General features: G+C 39.2%; 1 protein-coding gene across 1 annotated transcript in view; it reads right to left on the reverse strand.

Annotated features, from left to right (window-relative positions):
* C2CD6 (C2 calcium dependent domain containing 6) overlaps positions 1-19,592 on the reverse strand; it is a 203,402-nt gene that overhangs the window by 123,245 nt on the left and 60,565 nt on the right. Inside the window, exons 7-8 of the mRNA XM_062196818.1 lie at positions 2,340-2,408; positions 199-278 (exon numbers count right to left, since the gene is read on the reverse strand). Coding sequence (XP_062052802.1) covers positions 199-278; positions 2,340-2,408 — 149 coding nt within the window. The remainder of the gene's footprint in view (positions 1-198; positions 279-2,339; positions 2,409-19,592) is intronic.

Below are 19,592 nucleotides of genomic sequence, written 5' to 3' on the forward strand. Positions count from 1 at the left end.
ATTTCCTCTCTCCAGGACTATACCCAGAAATTCAAATTTTCTTCTAACTTATTAAGCAAAAGAAAGTGTTCCCCTTCCCTTGGAGTCTAACCCAAACTAGCCATTCCCTGGGTGCTACTTAAGATAGCTAAAGTGCTCCATCAAATTTTTAAAAATGCTATACAATCTAACAATATTAATAAAACTTATAACACTTACGTCACGGGATCTGTTCTTTCTGGAGGTGGTGCAACTTTCATAAACATAGATGGCTCAATAATTTTCTGAAGAGGTTTTAACTAAACAAAAGTGTAAGCATATTTTAACACAATTTACTTACAATTATAATTTTCCCAACATCACCAATCTTACATGACAATAGAATGGGCCATAAATAACACATAAAAGGAAAAAAGGAATGAAGAGAGGAATTAAATTAATTGGGTACTTTCACCACATGCCTATAGCAGCAATGTTCACAATAGCCAAAATATGTAACCAACCAAAGTAGCCATCATCAGACAAAACTATAAAGAAAATGTGGTGTGTGTGTTTGTGTGTATGAATATTATTCAGCTGTAAAAAATTAAATTCTGTCATTTACATCAAAATGGTTGCAACTGGGGAACATTACATTGAGTGAAACAAGTCAGACACAAAAAGACAAATACTACATGTTCTCTCCCTTATATGTGGGAGCTAATTTAAAAAAAATCAAAACACAAAAATAAAAAGAAGTTCCAGTGTGAAAGATTATTGCTGCAAGCATCATTTTATCAAGCTTTGTTTTATATATTTGTCAAACATATTGTGAAGAATGATATACTACTCCAAGTTTAATGGTCTATGATTATTTTTAAATTTACTGTAAATAAGCGAAATTGGCATCTTTTCATTTGATTGCTGTTTATAGCCATTGCCTGTATTCCTGCCGAACTGTGGTCTTTTAACTGTCAGGCCTAAAGCCTTTGACTATAATGTAATTTAAAATTTTATCTCAAAAATTAACAACAAAATTATTGGGTGCTAAATACTTGCCAAACATTTTAGACTTTTAATATTATTTAAGCCTCTCCATAAACCTATGAGGTAGGCAATACCGCATATTTACAGAATGATACTGAAGATAAGCAATTTGTTCAAGGTTACCCGGTAGGAACAAGATCCAGGATCTGAATGCAGCTTTATTTGCACCCAAAGTGGTTCTCTCTTTGTGGTATCATGATGGTTAAGTAGGGAACTTACCACTGATATATATATATAACTACCTTTAAATAAATAAACCTTAAAAAGAGAACAATATCAATTACTTCATTTGTTAAAACTGATATATTTATTTATTCATTTATTTAAAAATCAGAGCTACAAAGAGAGGGCAAGAGATATTCCATGCAATAGTTCACTCCCCAGATGCCCACAACAGCCAGAGCTGGGCCCAGCTGAAGCCAGGAGTTTTATCTGGGTCTCTCACATGGATTGCAGGGGCCAAACACGTGGGTGGGTTACCTTCCACTGATTTTCCCAGGCCATTAGCAAGAGGTTGGATCAGAAGTAGAGCAGCCAGGATATGAACTGGTGCCCACATGGGACGCTGGCATCACAGGAGGTGGCTTTACCTGCCATACCACAACAACAGCCTCCAATGACTTTGTTTTTAATAACTATTTTTAAGTACAAACATCTTTATTTATTGAATATTTAAAATAATGCATATTTCTAATTATAAGCATATTTCTACAAACACAAAAGCAAGCTTTATTATATCAATATTTTGAGTAAAAGATCATAATTTTAAAAAATGCATAAGCAAATAATGGTAAAGTTTCATTTTTCTTTAGGCTGAAGAAAAGCTAATATACTTCAAGGTCAGGAGGTAGAGTAGGATTCTTTTAAAAAGATTGATTTCAAAAAATTTATGAACTGGGGTCTTGCACTGTGGCATAGCACGTTAAGCTGTCACCTGTGATACCAATATAGCACATGAATGTCTGTTCAAGTCCCAGCTGCTCCACTTCCAATCCAGCTTCCAGTGAATGCACCTATGAAAGCAGCAGAAAATGGCCCAAATGCTTGGGCCCCTGCCATCCACATGGGAGACCTAGATGGAAGCCAGGCTCCTGTCTTCAGTCTGGCCCAGCCCTGGCTGTTGGTACCATTTGGGGAGTGAACTAGTGGATGGAAGATCTCTCTCTCTCTCTCTCCAACTCTGCCTTTCAACTAAATGAATAAATCTTTTTTTATTTACTTGTTTAACAGATCTTTTTAAAATATTTATCAATTGGAAAAAATAGAGGCTCAGAAGAGGATGATCTGACAAAATAACTGAAATAGAACAACTTTTTTAAAAAAGGGGAACTAACCTGATGAGAAAATCCATAACCAAAGTTTCCATAGGAGAACATAAATTCCACTTCCACCCTGCAGATAAACTAAACATGTGGCAAATTTATTTCATTGTTTGATTAAAATTATACTTAAAAGAGAAATAACATTTTCACTTCACAAGTCTGTAAGTTTAAAAAAGTTGAAGCATGAATCTCCTGAAATAAAAAAAAAAAAATTCGGCTGGCACCATGGCTTAACAGGCTAATCCCTGCCTTGCGGCGCCGGCACCCCGGCTTCTAGTCCCGGTTGGGGCGCCGGATTCTATCCCGGTTGCCCCTCTTCCAGGCCAGCTCTCTGCTATGGCCCAGGAAGGCAGTGGAGGATGGCCCAAGTCCTTGGGCCCTGCACCCGCATTGGAGACCAGGAGAAGTGCCTGGCTCCTGGCTTCGGATCAGCGAGATGCGCCGGCCGCAGCAGCCATTGGAGGGTGAACCAACGGCAAAAAGGAAGACCTTTCTCTCTGTCTCTCTCTCTCACTGTCCACTCTGCCTGTCGAAAAAAAAAAAATTCTACAAGGAGCCCCTATAGAAGAATCTACTGAGTTCCTGAACTGTTAAAAGCTTTCATGTTAAAGATAAGCAATAGGGGGGATTCCAAGATGGCTGAATAGGGAAAACATGTGCTACTTTTGAACAGGAAAGTAGCAGAAGAAAAATGGAGGAAGCGCATTTCCAGAGGAGTGCTGGAGAGAAGTCTGCGGTGGAAATTCTGCAGAAGGAAGCGGGACACCATGGAGCAGGGTGGAAGGTACAGACGCACAGTGATGATCGCAGACATCACATGTGAACCCCTGCAGCTGGGAACCAGAGGAGATGCCAGCTTTGGAGAGCAAGTTGAGAGCAAACTGTGGCAGCCCGTGCCACAGGTGTACCACCTGAGGGAGAGCCTTGTGGACCACACTGTCTTTAGGTCCAGCCTGGAGCCCTAGTGAGGGACAGGATCCCTGCCTAATCCAGTGGAGGGATATCAGGTTTCTTTCTCTCCACCCCACTACAAAGGCACCTGGCCAATGGCAGGGAGAAGGTGCCATTCTGACACCAGTAGAGGCCACAGCAGCTCCTGAGACCAAGCGTTTTTACCAGAAAGAAAAAGCTATGTTCCCCACTGTCTTGGAGTCGGGCTGGGAAGATTGACAGGGGCCTAGGCACCCACACAGGACTGTAAGGTGCCCCCATCTTCTCAACCAATCACAGGCTCTGAGATTCAAACTGCCAACTAGAAGCACCCACAGGCAGCTCACTCTGGGAATGTCACCACTCTCTCTGTGGACAGGGAGGGTTCACAGGGCTGAGTGGATCCTCCTAGGAAGAGAAGAAGTGAAGTTGTGATTATGCCAACAGGTGTGATCATACCCTTTCCCCTGCTGACAATAGAGATCTACCCTGTCCAACTTTGGTGTCACCCTGGATTCTCAGTACACTGTAGAGCACTGATCAGAGCTCCCATGCCACACCCAGCACATGCCTCTAAGAAACTACTAAGCCACAGAGGCAGAGTTCAAAGATAATATCCATCAGAAGAGATAACCAACAAGTATTTCCACAAATGCTTAAAAATAAATAAAGAAATGCAGGAAACAACAATAAGGAAGACACATGACTGCCCAAAGGAACACAACAACAAATTCAATATTAGAATATAAAATGAAATACCTGAAAAGGAATTTAAAATAATGATCATAGGATTACTCAGAAGCAATGAGAACATTCATGAGTTAAAAAAAAATCCACACATGACATGGAATAAAAATTTTCCTGTGAGATTTACATTTTGATGCCAAATCAAATTGAAATATTAGAAATGAAGAATTCAATATGTCAAATAAAAAAGTACACTAGGAAGCCTTAACAACAAGGTTGGTGAGGCAGAAGAAAGAATATCTGAGCTAGAAGATACTTTGGAAATCTGAGTCAGAACAAAAAGGGAAGAAGAAATTAGAAAAATTAAAGAGAGTGTTTGAGATTTATGGGATACTATCAAACAACCCAATATATGGGTCTTAGGAGTTCCTGAAACTGTGGAAAGAGAGAATGGATTAGAAAACCTATTCAGTGAAATAACAGAAAATATCCCGAACTTGAAGAAATAAAGGGACATCCAAGAACAGGTAGTATACAGAACTCCTAATAGACATGACCAGAAAAGATCTACACCACAAAACATTGCAGTCAAACTTTCAACATAAAACATAAAGACTCTAAATTATGCATTAGAGAAATACCAGATTACTTTCAGAAAATCTCCAATTAGACTCACGGCTGATTTCTCTAGAAACCCTACAGGGTAGGAGAGAATGGAGAGACATAGTCAAGTCTTAAGAGAAAAAAATCTGTCAACCCAATATACTGAACCATGCAAAGCTCTCATTTATGAAAAAAAAGTGAAATAAAGACCTTCCATAACAAAAAGAAATTGAAGAATTTGTCACCACTTGTCCAGCCTTACAAAAGACGCTTAAGGATGTGCTACACACATAACACAGAAGGATAATCATCATTATGAAAGAATGTGAAGGCAGAAAATCTCTCTGTAAAGGACAAAGGAAATTCAAAGTAAGCAATAGGAATATTTATCGAAAAGTTGCAGGGTCAAGTTGTTACTTATCAAGAGTAACGTTGATGGGGCTGGCACTGTGGTGCTGTAAGTTAATCCTAAGCCTGTGGTGCTGGCATCCCATATGGGCGCCGGTTCTAGTTCTGGCTGCTCCTCTTCCAGTCCAGCTCTCTGCTATGGCCTGGGAAAGCAGTAGAGGATGGACCAAGTCCTTGGCCCCTGCATCCACATGGGAGACCAGGAGGAGGCACCTGGCTCCTGGCTTTAAATTAGCGCAGCTCCAGCTGTTGTGGCCATTTGGGGAGTGAACCAATGGAAGGAAGACCTTTCTCTCTGTCTCTCCCTCTCACTGTCTGTAACTCTACCTCTCAAGTAAAAATAAATAAAATCTTAAAAAAAAAAAGAGTAACCCTGAATGTAAATGGCCTAAATCCTCCAATTAAAAGATATAGATTAGCCAGAGTGGCAAGATGGCGGAATAGAATAGGAAGGGAGTACATTGATAGTTCGGCAAGACACAGGTGAATAAAAGTGGAGATACTGCAGGGTCAAGGAAGAGTAGGGGAAGAAACAGCAGAGGAAACTCTTCTGGAACTAGTGATTCACAGTGGACCTGCGTGGAGAGCGTGGGAGCCCAAGTTCGGGACACCAGCGGCAGACTCAACACACCAGCGCTGGAACACGAGCTGAGCCGAACCTCAATAGCCCGAGACACCAGCGGGAAAGCGGAAACAGGAGACTAGAGGGAACGAGGCTTGAAACTCCGTGGGGAAAAGTTCACCAGGCTAACTAGAAGAGAGAGAGAGAAAAAAAAAGTGACCGATACGGACACGAGTTTCTCTCTCTCCGCTCACCCCACAAAGGCGAGCAAGACAAAGAGCAGGCGCCATTTTGGAGATACGTCATAAGCAGGGCGACCTCAGGTCTGCACCGGCCCTGAGCTTAGCAGAAAAACCTGACTCTGGGGGGAGGGGTGAAATAACAGGAGACTAAGATCTAACTTGGCAACCCAGTGGGAGACTGCAGGAGAATTGGAGCCCACACCAAGGGCAGCAGAGTTTCCCTGTGTGGTCCTTGGGAAAGAGCTTCCAATCTCTGGCTCCTGTGGGTATCATTCTCCTGCTAACTACCTCCAATTATGTTCAGCTGTGTGGAACTACTTCCCTTTTGAATCAAAAAAAAAAGAAAGAAAGAAAGAAAGAAAGAGAGAGAGAGAGAGAGATTTACCACGCCTAACCTGGGAGTGTCATCTTTGATACACCCTCAACCCTGAGGAACCAAACACAGCTCTCAGGCCACACTCATCTCAAGCCTCCAAGGCTCCACCGAAAGCAGACAGTCCACTTAATATAGAGCCATAGTATAACAAGAAAAAACACCACAGTGAAGAAACCAAATATCTCCAACATGCCATACAACAAACACAAAAACCGAGGTAACAAGAACAAGGAAGACACTATGATGCCCCCAAATGAAAAAGACACCCCAATTCAAGATTATGAAGATGATGAGATAGAAAAAATGCAAGAATAAGATCTCAAAAAATTGATAAGAACATTAAGAAGTTCTCAAAAACAAATTCTTGAACTACAGAAATCCTTAATGGACAAGATAGAAAATCTCTCTCGCGAAAATGAAATATTAAGGAGGAATCAAAATGAAATGAAACAACTAGTAGAACAAGAAACGGTGATAGTGACGAGAAATCATAATGAAATGAAGAATTCAATAGATCAAATGACAAACACATTAGAGAGCCTTCAAAACAGAATGGGCGAAGCAGAAGAGAGAATATCAGACTTAGAAGACATAGAACAGGAAAGGAAACAGGCAAACCAAAGAAAAGAAGAAGAAATTAGAAATCTAAAAAATATTGTCGGGAATCTACAGGATACTATTTAAAAACCTAACATTCAGGTTCTAGGAGTTCCTGAAGGCATGGAGAGGGAGAAAGGATTAGAAGGCATTTTCAGTGAGATACTAGCAGAAAATTTCCCAGGTTTGGAGAAGGACAGAGGCATCTTAGTACAGGAAGCTTATAGAACCCCTAATAAACATGACCAAAAGAGATCCTCACCACGATATGTTGTAATCAAATTCACCACAGTGAAACATAAAGAAAAGATTCTAAAAGGTGCAAGAGAGAAACGTCAGATTACTCTCAGAGGATCTCCAATTAGACTCACAGCTGACTTCTCATCAGAAACCCTACAAGCTAGAAGGGAATGGTGAGACATAGCCCAGGTACTAAGAGAGAAAAACTGCCAGCCCAGAATATTATATCCTGCAAAGCTCTCATTTGTGAATGAAGGTGAAATTAAGACTTTTCATAGCAAACAGAAATTGAAAGAATTTGTTGCCACTCATCCTGCCCTGCAAAAGATGCTTAAAGATGTGTTACACACAGAAACATGGTCACCAATATGAAAGAAGGTAAAGGAAGGAAACCTCACAGCAAAAGATCACAGGAAGCTCAATTTCTCTTTGACATAGAATTAAACTCTGATGCTCTGTTAAATCAATGTGTTAAAGTAATCTATTATGTTCTCTTAGATGTCTGTTAAATTCTAATTGTTCAAAAACAGCTGAATTTTTATTAAGAGCTATGGGTTATTTAAATATGTGCTTATTTTCAAAGATCTGAATAATCACCTTCTAACAACGATCAAATTTGGTCTATGTTATGTCATGATTTTAAGGAATCTTATTTCAACCAGATATTTTGGATTTTTGAGCCTTCTTGGCATTTTGACAGGCATTCAAAAAATCAAAGTTTCAAACAATCTGGACTCTAAAATTTCCAGTAAATCCTGGACTTTGGTTTCTCCAGTTTGGGCCCAAATGAAAAAAACTGAAGGTCCTATGTCTCTCATCTTATAGAGACACCAACTAATCAGGCTATTTGGATTATATTAGAAGTACTGTCAAGATGTGATGTGATACCAAACTTTAAGTATCTATAATGGAAAATGCTATTAATACAAATGTTTGAGAATTAAAAGTCTAATGATTTTGTGTTACTAGACATGACAGTTATCTTAATGAGAAAGCCCCAGAGGTCTAAAGGGTTAAACACTTGTAAAATCCTGCAGGTGCTTTCAAAAATACTGTGAAGTAAGCAAGTGCTTCTTGTTGGTTGATGAATTTATAATTTTAAACATGGAGACTTAAAGTCTTTTGTCATCCATAGTTATATATGATTTGCTGCTCATAAAACTAAAGCGTTGTTGGTTCTGTGTTTAGCTGTCCTATGGACTTTTTCCAGCCACTTTTATTGTATTCAGTACTTTGGGATGGCTCTGTAAACAGATGAAGCCAATAATGTATTAACAGTACCAACTGTGAGAAAGTATGGTTAACTGAGGTTACTAAAAACAAAAAGCAATTCAAATCAATTGGCAAACTACAAAAAGAGTTAAAGATTTTAAAAGCTATTACTAAAATTGCTATATTGGTCTATTATGTTATGTTATATGTGTGTACATATTGTATGTCCACATGGGGAAATTTTATTAAGAGTTTTATTTTAAATGGCTTATAGATAAGATTGTCCATAAATTTAAGCTGCTAAAATCAATCAAAGATACATTTTAATTTGTGTGACCTGAATCTGTGTATCATATGTTTTAAACTTGTTGGTAGAAAGAAACTAAAAACATTTTATATGGTTGTGCTTAGGTTTACTGGTTAAACAAACTACACCATGTTAGATATTTAAGAGGTGTTTTCAAATACATGATTCTTAAAATTTATAGAAGGCATTGGACCTCCTGGTAAATGTTTTCTTAAGTTGTTATCTAATGGTTGAGACTATTTGCTAAGTATTCATGTGATATTGCTAATGTCAGCAAGTGATCTAGGACTTGCTCCCTCATTTCTCTATTCTAAGCCCAACTTGTTCTTTCATTTCTCTATTCTCCTCAAGGTAGGAAACTAATTCTATTATGAAGGAATCTGTAGGATGCACAATTTAATCTTTAGACCTTATAAAAGAGATGGCTAACATTTTTCTGTAATAGCATAGCCAAAATAAGAACTTAAATAATAATCTCATAGCTAGATTCACTTCGCCATCAGTGAAGTAAATTGTAAGTAGAAAAAAACCTCCCTTTCAGACCAAAGGGAAAGAAAGATTTTAAGTGAGAATATAATTTTCCTCATGGGCATTGTCTACCTTAGAAAAACTACTACATAACATGCCTATGACTATAGACTTGTAGTTTAGGCCACCGAAGATTAGAGATGGGACTCGGGCACTCCCTTGACTTGCATCCTCTGGTCTGCTTTAACACAAACCAGGAGGAAAAGAAAGCTCGGCATCAGAAGCAATGGGTGGCAGGCCTATTAATGGCTGATCTGTACAGTGATCTGCCCTCAAGGAGACCCAACAGGCCAGTCCACTGCAGTGGCTTTCAATGTGGTAAGCCTGGGCTTCAGCAGAAGTCAACTTGTGAAGAGCCCTGGCAGCTCTGCCAAGAGTTGGATCACTGGAAATGGACCTGCCCTGGAGTTGAAGGATGCCCAGGTCAGAGCCACAGATCTTATTGGCTCTAAGCTGAAAAGCCCTTCACTCAGCCCAACTTCCAAAGTGACCACTGCAGCTGAGGGTATGGTCAAGTAGGGTCAGCAACATTGCAGGCAGAACTGTAAATTTCTTGTCAGAGATGCCACCTGCCTTTACCTGGCCAGCTCTCCTTCCAGGCCAGCCAAGTAATGAAAGTCAACAGAGTGCCTTCCCCTAGGAGGTTCACACCTCCCTTAAGATGTACCCCATGTGAAGAGATAGATAGGTCTGGGCCTCTTAACTTACAAGGCCTAAAGCCAAACAGATTATTATCAAGTCCCTTCTATCAGGTTCTATTTGCCTCTCAATCAGAAAACTTAATGTAGCTTAGCACCTTTCTTAGCTCCTCTAATAATGACTCTGTCCTTTGTTCTAGACCCTGTCTAGTGCACTTGGGCCTCATTCCTTTGTAATCATAACCTCTACTCTACCACCAATGGCTCTACTCCCAACCTGTGTGTACTGATGGTCCTCTTCCCCACTTAATGCTGTATAATTGTTCAAACCTGGTAAATGCCACTCTTAGGATATTTGGTTACTATCCTCACTCTGTCTTTTATGACCTTGTCTAAATATGAGCAGAGTCAGCAAACTTGGAAGGCTTCCATAGCCTTGGCAACTCATGACAACAGCCTAGGGTGGTTACTGGCACCATAAACTAGAGTGCCAATTAGTTGGGTCAACAACAGGAGTCACTGTGCACTTGCTCCTCATGTGGGATCTCTGTCCTTAATATACTGTACATTTTGATTTAATGCTATAAGTAGTACTCAAACAGTATGTTTCACTTTGTGTTTCTATGTGGGTGCAAACTGTTGAAATCTTTATACTAAATTGATCTTCTGTATATAAAGAGAATTGAAAATGAATCTTGATGTGAATGGAAGGGGAGAGGGAGCGGGAGAGGGGAGGGTTGCGGGTGGGAGGGAAGTTATGGGAGTGGGAAGCCAATGTAATCCATAAGCTGTACACTGGAAATTTATATTCATTAAATAAAAGGTAAAAAAAAGATATAGATTAGCTGATGGATTAAGAAACAAGACCAATTTATTTGTTGCCTACAAGAAACACACCTCACCAACAAAGATACATGCAGAATGAAAGTGAAAGGATGGAAAAGAACTTCCATGATAACAGAAAGCAAAAATAAGCAGATATACCATCCTAATATCAGAAAAAATATAGACTTTAACACAAAAACTGTTAAAAGAGGCAAAGAGGGGCATTAGGTAATGATTAAGGAGTTAATTCAACAGGAAGATGTGACTATAATAAAAGTATATGCACCCAATGTCAGGGTGCCTGGCTATATAAAACAAAAGTTAATGGATCTAAGAGAGACAAAGACTCCAATACAATAGTAAAGGGGGACCTTCAACACCCCACATTCATCAACGGACAGCTCAAATAGACAGAAAATCCAAAAAGAAACAACAGAGCTAATCTACATTATGGACTTAATGGACCCAACTGATATCTAAAAAACATTTCATCCCACAGTTGAAGAATACATTATTTTCATCAGTGTATGGAACTTTCTCTAGAATAGACCATGTGCTAGGCCATAAAGCAAGTCTCAGAAAATATTAAAAAACTGAAATCATACCATGTATTTTCTCTGGACACAATGGAATGAAGCTGGAAATTAAGAACTTAAGAATCTCTAGGGGGCCGGTGCTGTGGCATAGCGGGTAAAGCCACCACCTGCAGCACCAGCATCCCATATGGACCCCAGCTCATGTCCTGGCTGCTCCACTTCTGATCCAGCTCTCTGCTATGCCTGGGAAAGCACTGGAGGATGTCCCAAGTCCTTGGGCTGCTGCCATGTGGGAGACCCGGAGGAAGCTCCCAGCTCCTAGTTTCAGATCAGCACAGCTCCAGCTGTTGCGGCCAACTGGGGAGTGAACTAGAGGATGGAAAATCTATCTCTCTGCCTCTCCTTTTCTCTTGTATAACTCTGACTTTCAAATAAATAAGTAAATCTTAAAAAAAAAAAAAAAAAAACAGAGGGGCCGGTGCTGTGCCGTAATGGGTAAAGCTGCCGCCTTCAGTATCGGCATTCCATAGGGGCACTGGTTCGAGTCCTGGCTGCCCCACTTCCAATCCAGCTCTCTGCTATGGCCTAGAAAAGCAGTAGAAGATTTCCCAAATCCTTGAGTCCCTGCACCCGCATGGGAGACCCAGAAGAAGCTGCTGGCTCCTGGCTTCAGATTGGTGCAGCTCCAGCCGTTGCAGCCAGTTGGGGAGTGAACCAGCAAATGGAAGAACTCTCTCTCTCTCTCTCTCTCTCTCTCTCTCTCCACTCTCCTCTCTCCTCTCTTTATCTCTCTCTCTGCCTCTCCTTTTTTCTGTGCAACTCTTTCAAATAAATAAATAAATCTTTTTTAAAAAAAATCTCTAGAACAAATGCCAAAACATGGAGACTAAACAACATGTTCTTGAAAGAACAGTATTTCATAGAAGAAATCAAATAATTCCTGCAAAGACTGAAGATGACAACACAACATATCAAAACAAATGGGGTGGGGCCGATGCTGTAGCTTAGCAGGTATAGCCACCATGTGCAGTTCCAGAATCCCATATGGCGGCCAGTTCAAGTCCCGGCTACTCCACTTCCAATCTAGCTCCCTGCAATGGCCTGGGAAAGCAGTAGAGGATGGCCCAAGTCCTTGAGCCCCTGTACTCATGTGGAGAGACCCAGAAGAAGCTCCGGGGCTCCTGGCTGCAGCTCCACCTGTTACAGCCAACTGATGAGTAAACCAGCAGATGGAAGACCTTTCTCTTTCTCCCTGTGTAGCTCTGACTTTCAAATAAATAAATCTTAAAAAAAAGGGATACACCAAAAACAGTATTATTAGAGGGGAGTTTATAGCAATTGGTGCCTACATCAATAAACTGGAAAGGTATCAAATAAATGAGCTATCAATGCATCTCGTGACCTAGAAAAAATCAAATCCAAAATTAGAAGGAAAGAAATAATTAAAATTTTAAAAATTAGAGAAGTAAATAAAATCAAAACAAAAAATATATAAACTATCAGTGAAATGAAGAGCTGATTTTATGAAAAACATAAGCAAAATTGATACACCATTGAAAAAACTAACCAGAAAACAGAGGGAGAAGACCCAAATCAATAAAATCAGAGATGAAAAAGGAGATTTAACAACAGATACTATAGGAATAAAAACTACAAATAGCTATATGCCAACAAACTGGAAAATCCAGAGAAAATAGACAGATACCTGAATACGTGCAATCTACCAAAACTGAGTCATGAAGACATAGAAGACCTAAATAAAATGGATGCAACTAGAAACCATTATACTTTGTGAAATAAGGCAGTACTAAAAAGACAGATACCATATGTTTGCCCTGATCTGTGGTAATAATAGAGTACCAAAAAAATGTAATGTATATGAGTAAAACTGACATTTTGAGATTCAATAATTGTTTACAGCCCTTGTCTCTACTGTTAAGGAACAGTGCTTCTTTCTTCTTACTATTTTTTGAATTCTTTGCTTGGCCTAGGGTTAATATGACAAGTATGAAATAGACTGAGAATAGATCACTGTCAAAGGAAGAAATGGGAAAGGAAGAAGGGAGGGTGAGAGCATGGACAGGAGGGAGTGTAGGGTGGGAAGTATTACTATGCTCCTAAATCTGTAAATGAAATACAAGAAATCTGTTTACCTTAAAAAAACTTAAGTAGTAAATAAAATAAAATGGCAACATTCTATCCATCGCATAATACACACACACACAAAAAGTAAACAATATTACATGATTAAAATATTGAAAATATCAACTGAAAATTATTAATATTACACTGAAACATTACAATACAAACAAATATGTAAGTTCATATACATGTATACATTTTAATCATTTACTCATGCTCCTCTCACTTCCACTCCAATGCTCCAATCCTCAGGTAACATTTGGGCTTAGAACCTCTCTGTTTATGTGTGACATCAAGGAGAATGTCAGAGGCAATGACTTTACCTGTTCATCACTATGTTTTATTAGTTCCTTGCCCATGTCTGGACCATGACAGAAGTATCTCTGAATAGAAGACTCATTAATCAAGCAAATAATGTGAAGTACTTTTTAAAAATGAGGTGAACTGTAAACAACTGCTCAGAAAGCCCAAGATGAACAACAGTATTTCTTCAGTTCAGCAGTGATGCTGCTACAACCACACAAAGAAGCATGCAGAGGCGCTGTACTCTCACTCAATGATTTCTAATTTTTTTAAATTAAACTTTTATTTAGTGAATATAAATTTCCAAAGTACAGCTTATGGGTTACAATAGCTTCCCCCTCCCAAAACTTCCCTCCCACCCACAACCCTCCCCTTTCCCGCTCCCTCTCCCCTTCCAATCACATCATGATTCATTTTCAATTCTCTTTATATACAGAAGATCAGTTTAGTATATATTAGGTAACAATTTCAACAGTTTGCCGCCATATAGCAACACATAGTGAAGAAAAAAAAATACTGTTGGAGTACTAGTTATAGCATTAAATAAGAGTGTACAGCACATTAAAGACAGAGATCCTACATCATATTTTTTTAAAAAATTAATTAATTTTCTATGCCATTTCCAATTTAACACCAGGGTTTTTTTTTTTCATTTCCAATTATCTTTATATACAGAAGATCGATTCAGTATATAATTAGTAAAGATCACATCAGTTTGTACCCACGCAGAAACACAAAGTGTAAAAATACTGTTTCAGTACTAGTTATAGCATCACTGCACATTAGATAACACATTAAGGACAGATCCCACATGGGATGTAAGTACACAGTGACTCCTGTTGCTGACTTAACAATTTGACACTCCTGTTCATGGCGTCAGTAATCTCCCTAGGCTCTAGTCATGAGTTGCCAGGGCTATGGAAGCCTTTAGAGTTCGCTGACTTTGATCTTATTCCGATAGGGTCATAGTCAAAGTGGAAGTTCTCTCCTCCCTTCAGAGAAAGGTACTTCCTTCTTTGATGGCCCCGTTCTTTCCACTGGAATCTCACTCACAGAGATCTTTCATTTAGGCCTTCTTCTTTTTTTTCTTTTCCATGGTGTCTTGGCTTTCCATGCCTGAAATACTCTCATGGGCTCTTCCGCCAGATCCGAATGCCTTAAGGGCTAATTCTGAGGCCAGAGTGTTGTTTAGGACGCCTGCCATTCTATGAGTCTGCTGTGTATCCCATTTCCCATGTTGGATCTTTCTCTCCCTTTTTGATTCTATCAGTTAGTATTAGCAGACACTTGTCTTGTCTGTGTGATCCCTTTGATTCTTAGACCTATCAGAGCCATCAACTGTGAACTGAAATTGATCACTTGGACTAGTGAGATGGCATTGGTACATGCCACCTTGATGGGATTGTATTGGAATCCCCTGGTACATTTCTAACTCCATCATTTGCGGCAAGTCAGATTGTGCATGTCCCAAATTGTACATCTCCTCCCTCTCTTTTTCCACTCTTAAATTTAACAGGGATCACTTTTCAGTTAAAATTTAAACACCTAAGAATAATTGTGTGTTAATTACAGAGTTCAACCACTAGTACTAGAACAACAACAACAACAACAAATACTAAAAAGGATAAAGTATTACATTGTACATCTAGAGCCAGGACAAGAGCTCATCAGGTCATAGTTTCTTATAGTGTCCATTTCACTTCCACAGGTTTCCCCTTTGGTGCTCAGTTGTCGCCGATCAGGGAAAACAAATGAAATTTGTCTCTTTGGGACTGGCTTAATTCACTCAGCATGATGTTTTCCAGATTCCTCCATCTTGTTGCAAATGACTGGGTTTCATTGTTCCTTACTGCTGTATAGTATTCTATGGAGTACATGTCCCATAATTTCTTTATCCAGTCTACTGTTGATGGGCATTTGGGTTGGTTCCAGGTCTTAGCTATTGTGAATTGAGCTGCAATAAACATTAATGTGCAGACCGCATTTTTGTTTGCCAATTTAATTTCCTTTGGGTAAATTCCAAGGAGTGGGATGGCTGGGTTGTATGGTAGGGTTATATTCAGGTTTCTGAGGAATCTCCAGACTGACTTCCATAGTGGCTTAACCAGTTTGCATTCCCACCAACAGTGGGTTAGTGTCCCTTTTTCCCCACATCCTCTCCAGCATCTGTTGTTGGTAGATTTCTGAATGTGAGCCATTCTCACCGGGGTGAGGTGAAACCTCATTGTGCTTTTGATTTGCATTTCTCTGATGGCTAGTGATCTTGAACATTTTTCCATGTGTCTGTTGGCCATTTGGATTTCCTCTTTTGAAAAACGTCTATTGAGGTCCTTGGCCCATCTCTTAAGTGGGTTGTTTGTTCTGTTGTTGTGGAGTTTCTTGATTTCTTTGTAGATTCTGGTTATCAACCCTTTATCTGTAGTATAGTTTGCAAATATTTTTTCCCATTCTGTCGGTTGCCTCTTCACTTTCCTGACTGTTTCTTTTGAAGTACAGAAACTTCTCAATTTGATGCAGTCCCAAATGTTAATTTTGGTTTTTACTGCCTGTGTTCCTGGGGTCTTTTCCAAGAAGTCTTTGCCTGTACCTATATCTTGCAGGGTTTCTCCAATGCTCTCTAATAATTTGATGGTTTCTGGTCATAGATTTAAGTCTTTAATCCATGTTGAGTGAATTTTTGTGTAAGGTGATAGGTATAGGTCTTGCTTCAAGCTTCTGCATGTGGAAATCCAATTTTCCCAGCACCATTCATTGAATAGGCTGTCCTTATTCCAGGGATTAGTTTTGAATCTTTGATCAAATATAAGTTGGCTGTAGATGTTTGGATTGATTTCTGGTGTTTCTATTCTGTTCCATTGGGCTATCCTTCTGTTTCTGTACCAGTACCACGCTGTTTTGAGAACAACTGCCCTGTAGTATGTCCTGAAATCTGGTATTGTGATGCCTCTGGCTTTGTTTTTGTTGTACAAGATTGCTTTGGCTATTCAAGGTCTTCTGTGTCTCCATATGAATTTCAGCATCATTTTTTCCAGATCTGAGAAGAAGGTCTTTGGTATTGTGATTGGTATTGCATTGAATGTATAAATTGCTTTTGGGAGAATGGACATTTTGATGATATTGATTCTTCCAATCCATGAGCATGGAAGATTTTTCCAGTTTTTGGTATCCTCTTCTATTTCTTTCTTTAAGGTTTTGTAGTTTTCATCGTAGAGATCTTTAACACCCTTGGTTAAGTTTATTCCAAGGTATTTGATTGTTTTTCTAGCTATTGTGAATGGGATTGATCTTAGAAGTTCTTCCTCAGCCGTGGCATTGCCTGTGTATACAAAGGCTGTTGATTTTTGTGCATTGATTTTATATCCTGCTACTTTGCCAAACTCTTCTATGAGTTCCAGTAGTCTCTCAGTAGAGTTCTTTGGGTCCCCTAAATAAAGAATCATATCATCTGCAAAGAGGGATAGTTTGAGTTCTTCCTTCCCGATTTGTATCCCTTTAATTTCTTTTTCTTGCCTAATAGCTCTGGCTAGAACTTCCAGAACTATATTGAAGAGCAGTGGTGAGAGTGGGCATCCCTGTCTGGTACCAGATCTCAGCGGAAATGCTTCCAACTTTTCCCCATTCAATAGGATGTTGGCCGTGGGTTTTTCATAAATTGCTTTGATTGTATTGAGGAATGTTCCTTCCATACTCAGTTTGCTTAGAGTTTTTCATCATGAAAGGGTGTTGTATTTTATCAAATGCTTTCTCTGCATCTATTGCTTTTTCTTCTTCAGTCTGTTAATGTAGTGTATTACATTGATTGTTTTGCGAACATTGAACCATCCCTGCATACCAGGGATGAATCCCACTTGGTCTGGGTGGATGATCTTTCTGATGTGTTGTTGCATTCTATTGGCCAGAATTTTATTGAGGATTTTTGCATCTATGTTCATCAGGGATATTGGTCTGTAATTCTCTTTCAATGCTGCATCTTTCTCTGGCTTAGGAATTAAGGTGATGCTGGCTTCATAGAAAGAATTTGGGAGGATTCCCTGTTTCTCAATTGTTTAGAATAGTTTGAGAAGAATTGGAGTTAGTTCTTCTCCAAATGTCTGGTAGAACTCAGCAGTGAATCCATCTGGTCCTGGGCTTTTCTTTGTTGGGAGGGCCTTTATTACTGTTTCAATTTCTGTGTCAGTTATGGGTCTGTTTAGGTTTTCTATGTCTTCCTGGCTTAATTTAGGGAGGTTGTATGTGTCCAAGAATCTGTCCATTTCTGATAGATTTCCCTGTTTTCTGGCATACAAGTCCTTGTAGTAATTTCTGATGATTATTTTTATTTCTGTGGTGTCTTTGTTACGTTTCCCTTTTCATCTCTGATCCCATTGATTTGGGTCTTTTCTCTTCTTTTTTTAGTTAGTTGGGCCAATGGGGTGTCAATTTTGTTTATTTTTTCAAAAAACCAGCTCCTTGTTTGGCTGATTTTTTGTAATTTTTTTTTTATTCAATCCTGTTAATTTCTTCTTTGATTTTAATTATTTCTCTTCTCCTACTGGGTTTGGGTTTGGTTTGCTGCAGATTTTCTAGATCCTTGAGATAACTTGAAAGCTCATCTATTTGGTGCCTTTCTAATTTCTTGATGTAGGCACCTATTGATATAAACTTTCCTCTTAACACTGCTTTTGTTGTATCCCAGAGGTTTTGGTATGTTGTGCTTTTATCCTCATTTACTTCCAAAAAATTTTTGATTTCTCTTTTAATTTCTTCTATGACCCATTGTTCATTCAGGAGCATGTTGTTCAACCTCCATGTGTTTGCATGTGTTCTAGGGATTCCCGAGTTGCTAATTTCCAATTTCATTCCTTTGTGGTCTGAGAAGCTGCATGGTATGATTTTAATTCTTTTGAATTTGCTGAGACTTGCTTTATGGCCAAGTATGTGGTCAATCCTAGAGAAGGTTCCATGTACTGCTGAGAAGAATGTAAATTCTTTATGTGTAGGATGAAAAGTTCTGTAGATATCTGTTAGATCCATTTGGGCTATAGTGTCATTTAAATCTACTGTCTCCTTGTTGATCTCTGTCCTGTTGATCTGTCTATCTCTGAGAGTGGAGTATTGAAGTCCCCCACTACTATTGTATTGGGGTCTAAGTCTCCCTTTAAGTCCCTTAACAAGTCTTTTAAATAAGCTGGTGCCCTGTAATTAGGTGCATATACATTGATAATCATTATATCTTCCTGTTGAATGGATCCCTTAATCATTAAATAGTGCCCCTCTTTGTCTCTCCTAACAGTTTTTGTGGTAAAGTTTATGTTGTCCGATATTAAGATGGCTACGCCCGCTCTTTTTTCATTCCTGTTGGCATGGTATATCTTTTTCCAGCCTTTCACTTTCAGTCTGTATGCATCATTGTTGGAAAGATGAGTTTCTTGGAAGCAGCAAATAGATGGGTTTTGTTCTTTAACCCAATCAGTCAATCGGTGTCTTTTAACTGGACAGTTCAAGCCAATAACATTCAATGTGACTATTGAGAAGGAGTAACTTTGCCCTGTCATTTGCCAAAGATTTTTTCTAATATATGGTTTGAGACTCCTGTGATCTTTTGCTGTGAGGTTTCCTTCCTTTATCTTCTTTCATATTGGTTACCGTGTTTCTGTGTTTCTGTAGGTAACACATCTTTAAGCATCTTTTGCAAGGCTGGACGAGTGGCGACAAATTCTTTCAATTTCTGTTTGCTGTGAAAGGGCTTTCTTTCACCTTCATTCACAAATGAGAGCTTTGCAGGATATAATATTCTGGGCTGGCAGTTTTTCTCTCTTAGTACCTGGGCTATATCTCGCCATTCTCTCCTAGCTTGTAGGGTTTCTGATGAGAAGTCAGCTGTGAGTCTAATTGGAGATCCTCTGAGAGTAATCTGACGTTTCTCTCTTGCACCTTTTAGAATCTTTTCTTTATGTTTCACTGTGGTGAGTTTAATTACGACGTGTCGTGGTGAGGATCTCTTTTGATCATGTTTATTAGGGGTTCTATGAGCTTCCTGTACTAGGATGTCTCTGTCCTTCTCCAAACCTGGGAAATTTTCTGCTAGTATCTCACTAAAAAGGCCTTCTAATCCTTTCTCTCTCTCCATGCCTTCAGGAACTCCTAGAA

This window comes from Lepus europaeus, chromosome 1, assembly GCF_033115175.1.
Source record: "Lepus europaeus isolate LE1 chromosome 1, mLepTim1.pri, whole genome shotgun sequence".
NCBI lineage: Eukaryota > Metazoa > Chordata > Mammalia > Lagomorpha > Leporidae > Lepus > Lepus europaeus.